The sequence below is a fragment of the Diplotaxodon limnothrissa genome, linkage group LG17, assembly GCF_057381915.1.
Source record: "Diplotaxodon limnothrissa isolate DT_005_m linkage group LG17, D_limnothrissa_male_GT1.1, whole genome shotgun sequence".
Classification (NCBI taxonomy): domain Eukaryota; kingdom Metazoa; phylum Chordata; class Actinopteri; order Cichliformes; family Cichlidae; genus Diplotaxodon; species Diplotaxodon limnothrissa.
The window spans coordinates 9921251-9936825 of record NC_140612.1 but is presented as its reverse complement, the minus strand read 5'-3'; the positions used below and the strand labels follow the sequence as shown (position 1 = coordinate 9936825).

The window sequence follows — 15575 nt, the reverse complement described above, 5'->3', positions numbered from 1 at the left end:
ACAAGAAAAGTTCAAAGCCATCAGGTGCTCATTTTAGAAAAAGGAGAAAAGAAGAGGAGGAGAAACGAGCAAAAGATGCAGGTAAGCAGATGTGTCATTGGATAATGGCACGTCATCCTGAAACAATCAGAATCAGAATACTTTATTAATTCCTAAGGAAATAATGTGGGTTACAGTTGCTCCAAAAAAGAAATTGTAAAAATAGTAACAGTAACAGACTAAACTCCAAACAATGCATTATGTTACAGATTTTAGTCAGTGTCAATTGTTGATTTGTCCTGTTCTCATTGTATGACGAATTATGGTGAAATTCAGTATGGTTTCAACAACAGCTCTATGTTAATGTACAATCCTTAATATGTTTTGTGTGTGTGTGTGTGTGTGTGTGTGTGTGTGTGGGGGGGGGGGTATTTTCAACTTTTTGCCTCGGAGAGCCTCGGCCGCGGGCTTGGACCTCAGAGGGTTAACCCAACAAATCATGAAAAATTAAGTTGTACATTTTCCTTCATGACAGTGCAGATTTCTGGCATTTTGTGTAAATTCAAGCATGTAACAATTTGATTTTTTTTTTCTACCAAAAAAGTGTGAAACACAAGTTAGACTTGAGTTTGTAAATGACCCGTTCCATGTTGTTTACCTTTCTGGATTTTTTGGTCTACATATTTATTTATTATACAAGCTGTACAGTACATAAAATCAAAATTCACATGTTTTCTGTAACCAAAATGTTAATTAGGTGGGCTACGGAAAATAATTAAGTTTTAGACTATACTTAAATGAAACATGTATACTTACTGCACTTGAATCCTTTTAACCATATGTAACACCTGCATATGTGGGTTTACCGCCCCTGGTAAACAAAGATAATAATACTGTCCACATTGTAACCAAAAATTAAAAGTGTATTGATTCATAAGAATAAATGTATTTATTTACGTATTTATTTGCTTTATTTTTACATAAGTACAACCAAGCAGAGCAAATGTTTTTGTTTTCCTTCTTTCTTGCGCATGCGTGAGATTGAGAAACCCACTTCTCCACCTGCGCGAGCTCTGCTGTTGTCATGACAACCAGTTGCTTACTGCAAAGTTAAAACACAAATCTGACTTGTGAGACCTGAAGTTGTCGCTTCCAAACAAACACTGTAGTTAGTCGCTAAAGTGAGTTGTCGCTGCCCTCAACCGGACTCGGGAGAACGCGGGTAAAATGCTGTCGACGACCTTCACAGGTGTGGCACCGGCTGCGGGACGAGGAGGTGCGGAGCCGGTTACGACACCGGGGTCAGTTAGACAAAGCAACGACTGCGGAGGTGCTCGGGTCGGGAGGGAGATATCAGAAGGAATCGGTGTGCAGGAGTGGCCCGACGGCTCCAAATATGAGGGAGAGTCTATAAATGGCCTCAAACACGGCAAAGGAAGGTACAGCTGGACAAATGGAGAGGTAGTGTGTGACATATTAAAGAATTAAACAGTTTCACTAGAGCATTTACTACCCCTTAGCTTTTAGGGTGTGAACACCTTAAAGCCAAGCTAAATGTAATTTAGATACAAATACACGCGTGGGTTGTTTTCTTTGGTGTAGTACTATGAGGGCTCTTTCTACAAAGACTACAAGCATGGAGATGGACTGTATTGCTGGCCCACGGGCCAAAAGTTCATTGGCAAGTTCTACCTCAACAGAAGGGAGGGATATGGTCAGCAAGTGTTCTCCGATGGAGCTGTCTTTCAGGTAAGCTGAACCGTTATTTAGATTATAGATACATCATAAAACAACGCACCTCTCCCCTCCTCTCAGGGCTTGTACCACATGGATCAGAGGTTTGGTCCAGGTGTGCTCAAATATCCAGATGGGCGAGAGGATGTGGGTCTGTGGCTCAAGGACCAACTGCTAAGGCTGTGTACCCCTTTGGAAGAGAGATTTAGCCTGAAGAATTTTCCTGAATATTCTGCCTACATGGATCCATCAGTCACTGCAAAATCCCCGACTCAGGTACATGCTGTGTCACCTAATAGTAATAATAATGAATAAGAAATAAGAGGCTAGAAATAAGAGCAGTCCTTAATGCTGTGTCATGCCCTTTCACAGCTGTAACACAGATAGTGTTTACATCAGAAAATCTGATGATTAATATTTTACTGCGTACATCTAAACTTACCATAAATGTACCCTTCTCACACCTCAGTCTATCTCTGGTAGTCTACAGCAACAAAAAAGGACACACTCTGAGGTAAGTCACAGCTTTTAATGAATAATTGGATGAGCTCTCTGAGTTAATATGACGCAGATCAGTTAACACCTCATCACCTTCAGGAGGATGAAGACAGAGATGTGCTGTTAGATGAGATTTTCATCTATCCACCTGGCATGGAGAGTTACTCAACAGATGGGGACCACTTGCCACTCCCCCCTGGTCGAAGGACAGAGCTGGATCGACATTTTTATGGCGAGCTGTGGGAGCCGGACGCTCATCCTTACCAAGGCTATGCAAGAGACCCACTGTCCACAATGCCATTACAGACCCGCCTTCAAGCTCACATACACAACCACAGGTCAGACTGGGTCCAAACACTGACAATTAGATCTGTGAGTCTGCAACATTCGTGGAACTTCATGTGTTTGTCTCTCAGGCTGCAGGCTGAAAATGTGGGCTGGGACACGGCAGCCGTTCTCTCTATGAACAGGGACAGTTTTGGTCCTAAAGGGCCTTTGGAAGTCAGTTCAGAATTGCTTATCCAGCACTCCTCCAAAGGAGACCTGCACGCTGTATCACAGATCCTCAGGACTGGTTTAGTCTACCCTGATGTAGCAGATTCGCACGGACACACAGCTCTGATCGCTGCCACCGTAACACATTACTAATTTTTGAACACAGCAAAATAAAAGGTTTTAACATTTTGCCCGCGGTTAAAATCTGAAGTAGTCTCATGTCTCATATTCTGTTTCTGTCAGGTAAACTGCCACAATGATGTGATCCACCTGTTGTTGGACATGGGTGTTGATATTGACAAGATGAACTGTGAAGGCATGTCTGCCCTCGCTGTGTGTCATGTCCTCTACTATCCTTTTCAATCTCTGCACATCACTGGAGCTGAACCACCTGCTAGAAACCAAGTAAGATCCAGCACGAGGCACCGTGACTTTGGGTTTTACCAAAAGTTCAACTCGTCTCAGATACCTATGGTTTTCTCACAGATAATTTCCCTTTTTCTTGACATTTATTTTCCCAGATCAGCCAAGTCGACCTCAATATGGACACATCGTTAATTAACAACCTCTCTGACCAGTAGGATTGTAGCTAATGTCCCTTCACACACACATTGTTCACTATTAACGATTTATATTCACACACATTGCTAAATGAAGCCAAACAACAAAACTGATTATGAATTTTTGGATAAAATACTGCTGTATTTATTTCTTGTGTTTTCAGATCAATAGAACCAACTGAACACATTTCACTTCTCAACTGTAAAGCATCCAGTGACAGTGAACTCCTCTCTGAGCGCAGGGTCGGACTGAATGATTGTGTCGCACAAGCTGAACACACACAGGGGGAGCCAAGGACAGAGGAAAGAGAGGACAGACACTGTGAGGAGACAGAAAGCATGAGGAGCAAAGGGAAGCAAAGAAAGACAGAGAGCAGATATGATCAGAGAAGGGAACGAGGAGTAAGTGAGGTTGAAGATACAGAAAGAGAATTTAAAAGGGGGGATAAGAAAGACAAACAGGGTGAGTCTGCTGAGACCAACGAGTTAAGCACAGATCACCTGGAAGAGGAGAGTTGCGAGGAGGATGAGAAAGATGTGGAGGATATAGAGGGTAGCGATGAGAGTGGAAAAGAGGACGTGTCTTTTGTAGAACGCTCCATTCAAGTGCTGGATGGTCACATTAAACTGGGCACCGTGCAGTGGAAGGGAGCTCAAGCTAAGGTAGCAAGCAAGGGTTCATGAGTAATGCGGAGTGATGCTTCTCTGTGATTGGTTTGATGAGTTGGTTTAGTTCACTCACAACTGTTAATGTGTTTGTCTTTGCAGCACGGCAAAAATCTGACCTCAAAACAGAGCTTTGACTCCACCTGTTGTCTCAGAAGCTACGAGATTCAAGTCACAGACAAAATGATCCAGCTCGCTGCTGAAGCTCTGAGTCGCACAGGGGTTTCCATGCTCTGCAGCACGCAGGAGACAGTACGCAAAATGGCTGCTATGAAAATAGAGTCAGTCCTTTTTCTTTCTGCCTCAATTTACTTTTTATTTTGTATTTAATTTGCTGCTGGCTCTAGTGATCACTCTGATGTTCTGTTTCACCATGCATATACATCCAAAGGCGCACTGAATAACACTGATTATCTTTTAATTATACCTGTTAGTTGGTGGGATATTTTAGGAAGAAAGAGAGCATTTTGTCCTCAAAGTTAATCTGTTAGCAGCAGAAAAATGGACAAGCGTAAGGAGAAGTGAGCCAATTTGACAAACGTTTATTGGCTAGAGGATGGGGTCAGATGTGGCTCTTGTGGGGTGTTCCCAGTCTGCAGTGGTCAGTATGTACCAAAAGTGGGCTAAGGAAGGAACCATGGTGAACCAGCATCAGGATCATGGGTCGCCAAAGTTCAGTGATGCATGTGGGGAGCAAATGCTGATCCAACAGACCAGGTACTCAAAAAAGTTATTGCTAGTAAGTTGCAAATAAGTCAGAGTGCTCATGCTCACCCTTGGTGAAAATACCAACAATGGACACGTGAGCATGAGAAGAACATTTATTCTGTGTGTGCGTCGCTTACCTGGAAAACTCCTGGCTGCACTATGTGAAGAAGGCAAGCTGGCATAGACAGTATGATGCTTTGAGTAGTGTTCTGCTGGGAAGTCTTGGGTTCTGCCATTTATGTGGATGTTACTTTGACATGTACCACCTACCTAAACACTGTTGCAGATCATTTACACCCTTTCATGGAAACGGTACGCCCTGATGGCTACACCCTGCCACAAAGCAAAAATGGTCCAGGAAAGGTTTAAGGAGCACAACAAGTTGGAGGTCAGATCTCAATTCAGTCGAGCATCTTTGGGGTGTGCTATACAAACAAGTCAGATCTATAGGAACCTCACCTAGCAACACAGAGGAGGTAAAGGATCTGTTGCTAACATCTTGGTACAGATCGCACACCTTAAGGGGTCTAGTGGAGTCCATGCCTCGATGTGTCAGAGCTGTTTTGCCTGTAAAAGGGGGACCGGGACAATATTACCCATATGGAAAAGATATATATAAATCTTATAAAGTTTTTATCTGTCTTGTATGAAACTTGTATGAAAAGCATACAAGAGTGAAAACACATATAAGATCCCTTGAAAAATTATATAATGAAACTTGTATGTTTTGTATACTTACTAAAAAAATATATGAAAGTAATGAGAAAGTGGCCACTTTCATGAGTAAATCATATATGTTTTTACTATTTCTTTTCCATATGGGTAGGCAGGTGGCCATAATGTTATGTTTGATCAGTGTAAGTAACCTGTGTGTGTTCTGTCTGAGCAGGCACCGCATTCGTTTGGGCACCATGAAACTGTTGTTGGACCGTGGAGCTGATCCCAACGCAGCCAGGATCCCCATGCCCGTGCTCTTTTTAGCCATTATGGCAGCTGACACCGAGAATGTGAGGAAACTGCTGCTGTGCGGAGCTCGCACTGACATCCCTCTTCCACCAGAGGCAGGAGCTCAACTTTTAAACAAATTTAAATAATATTTTGTACAGGCACAAAAGAAAAAAAAAATCCACAAACACAGAAAGAAAAAAAAAAGCACCTACATTAAACTCACCTGAAAATCTGCTTGTTTGTATAGAGGAAAGGCTTGTATCCCCTGCATGTAGCTGCAGCACTGCCAGGTCCAGCAGGTCCCAGAATCACACAGCTGCTGCTGCACGCCATCACCGACCCAGACGTACGGGCGTGCGACCAGGACGAGATCTACGAACCAGACAAGGTGTGTAGGTTTTAGAGTCCTGGGTTTTAGAGGTAAATGTGTTTGTGTTAGTTAACCTTTTTTTTTCTTTTTCTTTTTTATGTACTTATATATGTTATAGATTTCCACAAAGGCCACAGAAACACTAACTACCAGCCCACATCTCAAAGAAGGAGGCCGCACCGCTCTACATTTTGCCTGCCAGAGAGAAAGTGACTACAGGGTCGGAATGCATACAGTCACAGCTAAACACAGCACCACTATTTAATGATTACGTTACTGCTGCATCAAAGCAAAGTGCGGAGAACTGATGAATATTTAAGGTAAAAAAAAACACCTTTATTTTCCTTCCCAGAATGCCAGTGAAGTGGTTGCCATCTTGCTCTCCCACAGAGCCAGTACAGACCTTCTCTGGAGCGGCCACTCACCTCTCTCCTTGGCTATAGCAAGTGGCAATAATATGGTACGACCTCGTTGTGCATGCACACTCACACATGCACGTGAGAGCCAAACCTCTCTTTGTCCCACACTATTTGTTGTTCCTCGTTTAGGCGGTAGACGAGCTGTTGAATGGAGGTGCAGATCTCAACTTACCCCTGGGCTGGAGGGTGGGCAGCGCGCTTTGTGCCCTCACCAACATCAACTACCACTTAGTTGGGCACAGAATTAAGCTGGTACCCACACAAACACATAATGACGACGAAACGTTTTTAAAAATTAATTTATTAACATTTGTACTTTTTTTGTGCAGCGATCAAAGATAAATGTGTTCTTAATGACTTCAAATGAGTCACTTTTGTTCAGCTTTCAGAGAAAATAAGTTTTCCTAACATCAGTACGGCTTTTGTTTGGTTTAGTTGGACACGTTAACTAAGGCTGGAGCTGATATCTTGATGCCAGTTACAGTGTGTGGCATTGTTGGAACTGCAGTCGATTATGCACGCTACTCCTTCAAACAGGTAACACTCCAGCCATACTACATTGAATGAATCTAATGTGAATTGCTGAAGAATGTCCAGTGACTATCAGCTGTAGGTACTGGCAGTGCTGCACCTTACTGGTTCATCCAGTATTTTATGTTAATCATGGAGGGCCATGCTGGTATACACGGGGGCTGAGTGAGAAGGCTTTTTAGAGTTTTATTTTTATATATATATTTATACTCCTGTCTGCCTTTATGCTCCTATTTAGGACTCACATATTGCTTATACTCCTTTCCACGCTTTGAGCATTCGGGAGAGAAAAATATTCGAAGCACGGCAAAAGCTACTGAGCAAGATGGAAGACTTGATGAGGCAGGTTGCTGCTGAGAGGGAAACTGGTAATATAGAGAGAATAGCTTCCACTGGATACTTGGTGTAATGCACTTGTCCTTTTATTATTGAATATGCCTCTAAATCATAGAGTGTGTGTCCGTGCATGTGCGTGTGTGCGTGCGTGCATTTGTACTGCATGATTGGCAGGAGACCTTTCCTCCAACAAGGCTCTTGCCAGAAATAAAAGCCTACCAGAGGAAACACAAGAGCACAGGTACACATACACTCACATTCATCTACAGTAAGGTGCTGCTCTAGTTCCTTTTTCCTGTTGTCTGTCATTTAAACTTTTACTTCAACTAATGTCAGTTTCTAGTAACTTATTTGTGACTCTTTTCGTGTAAATCTGTTCTCAGGAAACCAGTGTTAAAGTTCTGCTTTCACTGCGGTCGCTCAGTGTCTGTGAATCTGACCCCGGGCAGGCGCTGCAACAAGGTCTCCTACTGCTCCAGGGCCTGCAAGCTCAACTCCTGGGAAGAAAGACACAAGAAAGAGAGCGTCCAGGTATCAGGTGGGAGTCAGAGACCCTCCTTCCAACAGTTAGAGCCAAACTTCAGCAGCCTTAAAATATTTGATGACATTTTTTCACAAGTGCTTTGAATATATGAATCACTTGTCTGAATAATAAAATGATGTTTAGAGAACAATTAATGATACAGAGAATTTGTGAAATGCTGATTCAGTTTTGGAAGAATAGAGCATGTAAATACTGTATTTCTTTCTTTCCAGCATCTGTTGACAGTGCCCAGAAAAGTGCTGTGTCAAAAACCCAACGAAGTCCCAGGGCTTTGTCTGCCATCTTGAAATCCAAAACAGCCCCCAAGCCACTGAGTGTCCAGTTCAAATCCCAGAGAGAACTAAAGCTGTTGAGCAAGGCAGAGAAAAAGTTGGAGAGCCAAAATCCACTCAATCTGAGGGAAAACTACAGCCACAACTGATGGATATTAACATTTCTGTTTCATTATGTCTAATATTGACTACCTAATTTAACAAAGCACTCAGATCACATCACTGTATGTGGTTGAATGGTGGTGGCAGCATTTGTGCCATAATATTTCTCATATTTGTAGCTGTCAGATTACAATATAAAATAGCATTAACTGTAAATTGTGTTATTATTAACTTGTGCTGTTGAATCAGATTACCTTTGTCATTGTCAAGTGCAGTCCCTGCGGCTCAAGAGAAAAAGTTTAAATAAAATTTAAAAAAAATATATAAAAAATGAGGTCACTGTCTTGTCAAAATAAATGTTTTTGCCCATGTTCTTCATTCCCATGATAATATCTGGCTGAGTGTTTCATGAGAAAGGTGAAGCATGACAGTTATGCCACATGTGGTCTATCAAAGTTCAGTCTATGATGAGGAACAAGGGTATAGATGACAGTTTAAAAAACAGCAAATGGACCTTAGATTACATTTTTATAGTTAACGTCATTCTAATGAATATGATGATAGCTTCTGTTTTTCACTTAGCCAGTCTGCGCAGTTCTTGTTACTTATACATTCATGAAGTATTAAAGGCTCGCCTTACTGTCAGTGAAAGTAGCATCACAAATAATTCGTGTCTCATTAGATTTGTGTCTTCCTGGTTTCAAACTGGGGATCTCTCACGCATTAGCCTGAATTGTGAACCGCAACACTAATGGAACAACTTTCTATAGGAAAAAATCAAACCCTGAATATTTCATTATAAGTAACTTTTCAAAGTGCAAAGAAAGGCTCATTAAAGGCTCGTAATGATACATGCTGAATTGCCTGTTAGACTGGTTTTCATCAGCAGCAGGTTTACAGTAGGCTGAGGTTGCTGCCTGTACTTTGTTTCATACGTCATCATACGCTGATGAGTCAGAGGGACGGACAAACAAGGACCAGGAACAGGCTGGTGTGACCCAGAGTCACCTCATCCTCAACAAGAAGCAGGAAAACGTATTCAGAGAAGGAAGGCTTCTTACAAAACCAGACCGAGGAGAAAGAGATGACCGAGGACTTGGAGGAGCAGGAAGACGAGCTGCTTGCTCTCCAGAGTATCTTTGATGCGGACGAGTTTGTTCGGGACGAGTCGAAGTCTGCCGGAGAAATCCGAGTATGTGTCGAGCTTCCTGTCGGCTTCAGCGTGGCTCTCAGAGAGGGTAAATCAGAGGCGCCGGGGTTGTCAAACACGCGACTGCTGGACCGAAAAGGTCCGATCTGATGTTTTTGGAAAATGTTGGTTTGGAATATTAGGAAGCACCTTTACTGTTACAGCCTTAATCATCTACTTAAGATAAAAATGGGTTTTATGTAGCCAATGATGTAAAATGAGTTAAACACTTGTTCTGCATTAGGCGAGCCCGTAACAATGTAATGAGCATGTTTTTGTTGGCCTTAAATGGGAAGTATGATGTATGAATTAAATATATCTATATTAAATATACCTTTGAACAGCTTAATGTCATCAAGCATCATTTATAGCTTTTGCTATTTGAGTTCATGTGACAGAATATATCAAATATTTTCTGTCGAATACACCCAAATTATTTAAAAACAAATAAACAAACATTACAGAAAGAGATTAGTTCATCTGATGAGCTCGTATTTTTCTTTCTAAGGTGAAAGTCTGCGTCAGTATGATATTTCCTTCCTTCCACCGCTGCTTTTGAACTTTGGGCTTCCTGAAGACTACCCTTCCTCCTCCCCTCCCTCCTTCAGCCTCACCTGCAGCTGGCTGACTCACACACAGGTAATCAGCAGTCAAGTCATTGTTGGTCACATGTTCAGCCTGCCAGTGTGTGAGAGGTTCACAGGACATTGTAGAGGCTCAGTAAAGATGACAACAATCTATTCTCCCTCTCCCTCCACAGTTGGCTGCACTGCGTGCTCATCTCGCTGATCTCTATGAGGCCACTGGGGGAGCTGTGGTGCTCTTCTCCTGGGTGCAGTTTCTCAGAGAAGACGCTCTGAGGTTCCTGAACATCCACAGTAAGCTGGATCTTCCTCCTGATGAACGCAGCACCCTGCATTATAACCAGGACCAACACGATGCTGAACTCTCAGAACCAAAGAACAATTCAGAGCCAGAGTTCTCTGTACCATCCTCGGAAGTTCAGGAGAATCCTTCAGACGGGAGCAGCGCAGACTCTCAGGGAGCTTCGGCTTTAGACTCCTGCAAGCATGACCAGAATGATCTGAACTCTCACCAGAGCCAGAGTGATCTAACCTCAGATTATCAAAGAGCTCTTTCTCCAGAGCCTGCAAGGCAAGGCAAGGCAAGTTTATTTGTATAGCACAATTCAACAACAAGGTGATTCAAAGTGCTTTACAGAGACATTAGAAACAAGAACAAATAAAAAGCATGATTTAAAATTGATTAAAACAAGCAAATAAACTAACTAACTAATTAACAAACAAACAAACAAACAAACAAAACAGTATATAAAATCAAAACAGATAAAATCAGAACAGTAGATAAAATCAGTAGTTAAATGTAAGTTTTGAAATTTAAGCTTAAAGTGTGGATTTGGTGCTTTATTCAAATGCAGCTGAGAACAGGTGAGTCTTCAACCTGGATTTAAATAAACTGAGTGTTTCAGCTGATCTGAGGCTTTCTGGGAGTTTGTTCCAGATATAAGGAGCATAAAAGCTGAATGCAGCTTCTCCGTGTCTGGTTCTGACTCTGGGAACTGATAAAAGACCGGATCCAGATGACCTGAGGGATCTGGATGGTTCATACTGGGTCAGGAGGTCATTGATGTATTTTGGTCCTAAACCATTCAGAGCTTTATAGGCCAGCATCAGAACTTTAAAGTCTATCTTCTGACGGACAGGCAGCCAGTGTAAGGACCTCAGAGCTGGACTGATGTGGTCCACTTTTTTGGTCTTAGTGAGGACTCGAGCAGCAGAGTTCTGAATGAGCTGTAGTTGTCTGACTGATTTTTTAGGTAGACCTGTAAAGATGCTGTTACAGTAATCAAGCCTACTAAAGATGAATGCATGGACTAGTTTTTCCAGGTCCTGTTGAGACATCAGATCTTTTATCCTTGATATATTCTTGAGGTGATAGTAAGCTGACTTTGTTATTGTCTTAATGTGTTTTTCTAAGTTTAGGTCTGCATCCATCACTACACCCAAATTTCTCGCCTGGTTTGTGGTTTTTAGATGTATAGATTGAAGTTCTCTGGTGACCTGTAATCGTTTTTCTTTGGCGCCAAAGACTATTACCTCAGTTTTGTTTTTGTTTAGCTGGAGAAAATTGTGGCACAACCAGTCATTGATTTCCTCAATGCATTTACCAAGAGCCTGTACAGGGCCTCGGTCTCCTGGTGACATTGTGATATATATTTGTGTGTCATCTGCATAGCTGTGATAGTTTATTTTGTTGTTGTTTATAATCTGTGCCAGTGGGAGCATGTAGATGTTAAACAGAAGGGGTCCCAAGATGGAACCTTGGGGAACTCCACATGTGATACTTGTCTGCTCAGATGTGAAGTTACCTATTGATACAAAGTATTTCCTGTTTTCTACGTATGTTTTGAACCAGTTTAGTACAGTTCCTGAAAGACCTGTCCAGTTCTCCAGTCGTTTGAGTAATATGTTGTGGTCAACTGTATCAAATGCTGCACTGAGATCCAGTAAAACTAGGACTGACATTTTTCCACTGTCTGTATTCAGACATATGTCATTAAACACTTTGGTCAGAGCGGTTTCAGTGCTGTGGTTCTGTCTAAAACCTGACTGGAAGGCATCGTAGCAATTATTCTGTTTTAATAAGTAATTGAGCTGTTGAGAAACTGCTTTTTCAATGATCTTACTTAAAAACGGGAGATTTGAGATCGGCCTGTAGTTGTTCATTTGTGTTTTGTCAAGATTGTCCTTTTTCAGTATAGGTTTGATTACAGCAGTTTTTAGTGATTCTGGAAACACACCTGATAATAAAGAAAAGTTGACGATCTGTAACAGGTCTGACTCTAAAGTCTTTGAGACCTTTTTGAAAAAACTTGTTGGCAGGACATCTAAACAGCAGGAGGAGGAGTTCAGTTGACCTAAGATGTCCTCCAGGTCTTTGCTGTTAATAGGTTGAAACTGTTTCATGGTGTTTAAACAGTTTTTTGGTGGACACAGTACATATCCTGGATCTGCTGTTGATGTACCAATTGCTTGTCTAATTTTTTGGATTTTTTCAGTGAAGAATTTGGCAAAGTCATTGCAGGCCATGGTCGAATGAAGTTCAGCTGCCACTGACACAGGGGGGTTTGTTAGCCTGTCAACTGTAGAAAATAAGACCCGAGCATTATGGCTGTTTTTAGTGATGATGTCAGAGAAGTAGGACCTCCTTGCATTCCTCAGTTGTAAATTATAATTGTGAAGTTTCTCTTTATAAATGTCATAATGAACCTGGAGGTTTGTTTTTCTCCATCTGCGCTCAGCTTTCCTACACTCTCTTTTTTCTTTTTTCACCAGTGTGGAGTTTCTCCATGGAGACTTTTTCCTTCCAGAGATAACCTTCACCTTAATGGGAGCAATAGTGTCCATTACATTTAACATGTTAGCATTGAAGCTATTGACGAGCTCATTGACTGACCCTCTGGGCAGGTCAGGTGTTAATGGGAAGACCTGGTTAAAAATTGCACTACTGTGTTCAGTTATACACCGTTTTGTGATCACTGTTGTTGATATATTTGTGTGGGCTGAGATTTTACTTTCAAAGAAAACACAGTAATGATCAGACAGGCCCACATCAGACACAGTAACCTTTGAAATGCTCAGGCCTTTGGAGATCAGTAGGTCAAGAGTGTGTCCTCTATTATGTGTGGCCTCTGTTACATGCTGAGTCAGCCCAAAGTTGCCCAGAGTGTTACTCAGGTCTTTAGTCCCTTTGTCCTGAGGGTTGTCCACATGAATGTTAAAATCCCCAGCAATAATTACACAGTCAAAATCAACACAGATCACAGACAGCAGTTCACTGAGGTCATTAAAAAAGTCTGTGCAGTATTTGGGAGGCCTGTAAACATTAAGAAACACTTCAAAACCAAACCACACACACTCCAGATGTGACAATCCTCCAAGCCTCAGAGTTTAATGTTGATCTCCAGGATGATCTTTCTTCATCTGCAGAGAAATCCAAGCATCATCAAAGTGTCCGGGAAGATTTCTTAAATGAAGGAGATGCTTCTCTCTCATTGCTGCTTCCCTCTACCTCCTCAGGCACGTTAGATCCAAGTGAACTTGGAGCTGCTTCTCTGCCGGTCCAGCCCACAGATTCTCCTCAGAGTGAAGAGCAAACCCTCTCTGGTCTCTTTTTATCTCCATCACAGACTCTGCTGTCCCACATTTTGATCTATGATGCGGCCCAGAAACACAAAGTGTTTGCCACCACTTTCTTTGACTGCGGGGTTTGTTTTATGGGCCGGCTCGGGTCCGAGTGCGTGAAGCTGTCACCGTGTGGCCACGTCTTCTGCCGGGCCTGTCTCTGCGAGTTCTGTACGGTTCAGATCACAGAGGGGAACGTCCGGGGTGTCACCTGTCCTCAGGCAGACTGCGCTGGTGCCCCTACACCTGCACAGGTAGAAGCTACACGCAGCCTTCAACCTGCAGAATGGTTTCAACAACTGTAGTGTTTGGTCCTTTCATCTAATATCAAAACACATTTTAAAAGCTGTTAAAAATAGCTACAGGTAGAAGGATCAAGCACAGAGGAATTTCGGCCTCACTTTGTGTCTCTGCTTTTTCGTCTCTGTTGTGTTTGTAGGTGCAGAGTCTGGTAGGGGAGAAGCTGTTCAGCCGCTATGACCGTCTCCTGCTGCAGAACACTTTGGACAGCATGTCTGGTCTGTTTCTATTGCTGTTAAACTGAGTGTGTCGTAAAGTTTTTCATACACTGATTGGAATGTATTTATTACATTTCTGTATTAGACCAGACAGAAAGAACATCTTTAGCTCTTTTTCAATAAATGTTTTTGTCTCGCAGATGTGACGTACTGTCCTCGAACATCCTGTGGCTCTGCTGTTATTTTGGAGAAGTCCAGCAATGCAGTGCTTTGCTCTGAGTGCAGCTTTGCCTTCTGCGTCACGTGCAGAATGACCTACCATGGATTAGAAGAGTGTGAAACCAAGAAAAAACATGCAAGAGATGCATTGCACACCGCTTTAAAAAGCCTAGACTTGCCACAGTCACAAGGTACACAAAGGCACACTATTTCAATGACTATGTGGATATCTCTTATGTTTACTAAAAATCCAAGTATGTTTTTTAAACTGATAATTTTTTGGTGTACTGGTTATTAATGTTAAAATATTCAGTCACAGGACGAGTGGTGTGAATGTTGTCCTGTTTCAAAGAAAATCATAAAGTCAGTCATTTCAAAGCAGGAAGTACAAGAATCAACATAGAGATGTCCTAGTATTGTGTCTCGTGTCAGTGCAGGACTCAACAGCATCAATCCAAGTGCAGCAGCCTCTGTAGAGGTGTAAGATTACTTTACAGCACTTACAAGTCACGAATGCGACTGAAAAAAATATATTTATTTGATCCGATTCTAATAGTAGCACTTTGTTTGATTAATCTTTAACCCTACACTGAAGGCTTTTTGTGTGTTGATGCAAATGTTGTTTTGTGCTCTGTGCTATCTGTGTCTCTCAGAGGGGTTGAGTGCTCTCTTGAATGACTATAAACATGGCAGTAAGGAGAGGAAACGCCTGCTGGTGAGCAGATATGGTAACATGCTGGTAATGCTGGAAAGTAATCTGAATGACACCTGGTTGGCCAACAACAGCAGATGCTGTCCTCACTGCTTCAGCAGAATCGAGGTATTTAGTCATGTGCGCACGGAGAGTTTCTGGCTGTTTTGAAGTCATGTGACTTTGCCTGCTCACGTGTTGTGTTTCATGTTGCAGAAGAATGGAGGATGTGACCACATGTTATGCACTCAGTGTGGACAGGACTTCAGTTGGTGCTGCGCTCTCAGACTGACAACAAAAAATGGAAAAACGCACTTACAAGAATATGTCTGTGAGAACCACCGAAAATAGCCTCCCAGTGCTTCCGCTACTTTCACCAGCAGCCCATCATTTTGTCACATTAAAATCAGTTTTATTTAAAAAGATTAAAAGAGAAATGAGATCTGATTGAAACAAAAAACAGAAATTTACATCCTGTGAAGTGTTTTGACCCAGACATGTCATACTGTATCATGGTCAGCAGAGGGCGCTAAACAACAAGAATGACAAAGCAGTAACATGACAAGTTAGTTCCTTTTGGTAACTTTAGAAAAGCTAATATGTAAAACAGTCTGTTTGTTTGTTATTTTCAATAAATTGATACATGAATTT

At 42.0% G+C, this 15575-nt stretch overlaps 2 protein-coding genes across 2 annotated transcripts; both read left to right on the top strand.

Annotated features, from left to right (window-relative positions):
• Positions 1-1206: 1206 nt before the first annotated feature.
• ankmy1 (ankyrin repeat and MYND domain containing 1) lies at positions 1207-8209 on the top strand. Its single transcript, XM_085376362.1, has 20 exons — positions 1207-1440; positions 1582-1728; positions 1795-1989; positions 2183-2227; positions 2311-2549; positions 2628-2844; positions 2950-3111; positions 3228-3283; positions 3431-3929; positions 4035-4213; positions 5530-5701; positions 5836-5976; positions 6077-6178; positions 6311-6418; positions 6507-6629; positions 6813-6914; positions 7147-7276; positions 7419-7485; positions 7628-7782; positions 8001-8209. Exons 1-20 carry the CDS (start codon positions 1207-1209, stop codon positions 8207-8209), a joined length of 3282 nt encoding a protein of 1093 aa, XP_085232488.1.
• Positions 8210-9246: 1037 nt separating this feature from the next.
• LOC146614634 (E3 ubiquitin-protein ligase RNF14-like) lies at positions 9247-15275 on the top strand. Its single transcript, XM_085376623.1, has 8 exons — positions 9247-9400; positions 9860-9990; positions 10112-10520; positions 13263-13810; positions 13996-14074; positions 14215-14424; positions 14887-15053; positions 15141-15275. The coding sequence occupies exons 1-8, from the start codon at positions 9247-9249 to the stop codon at positions 15273-15275; spliced, it is 1833 nt and encodes a 610-aa protein (XP_085232749.1).
• Positions 15276-15575: the final 300 nt, after the last annotated feature.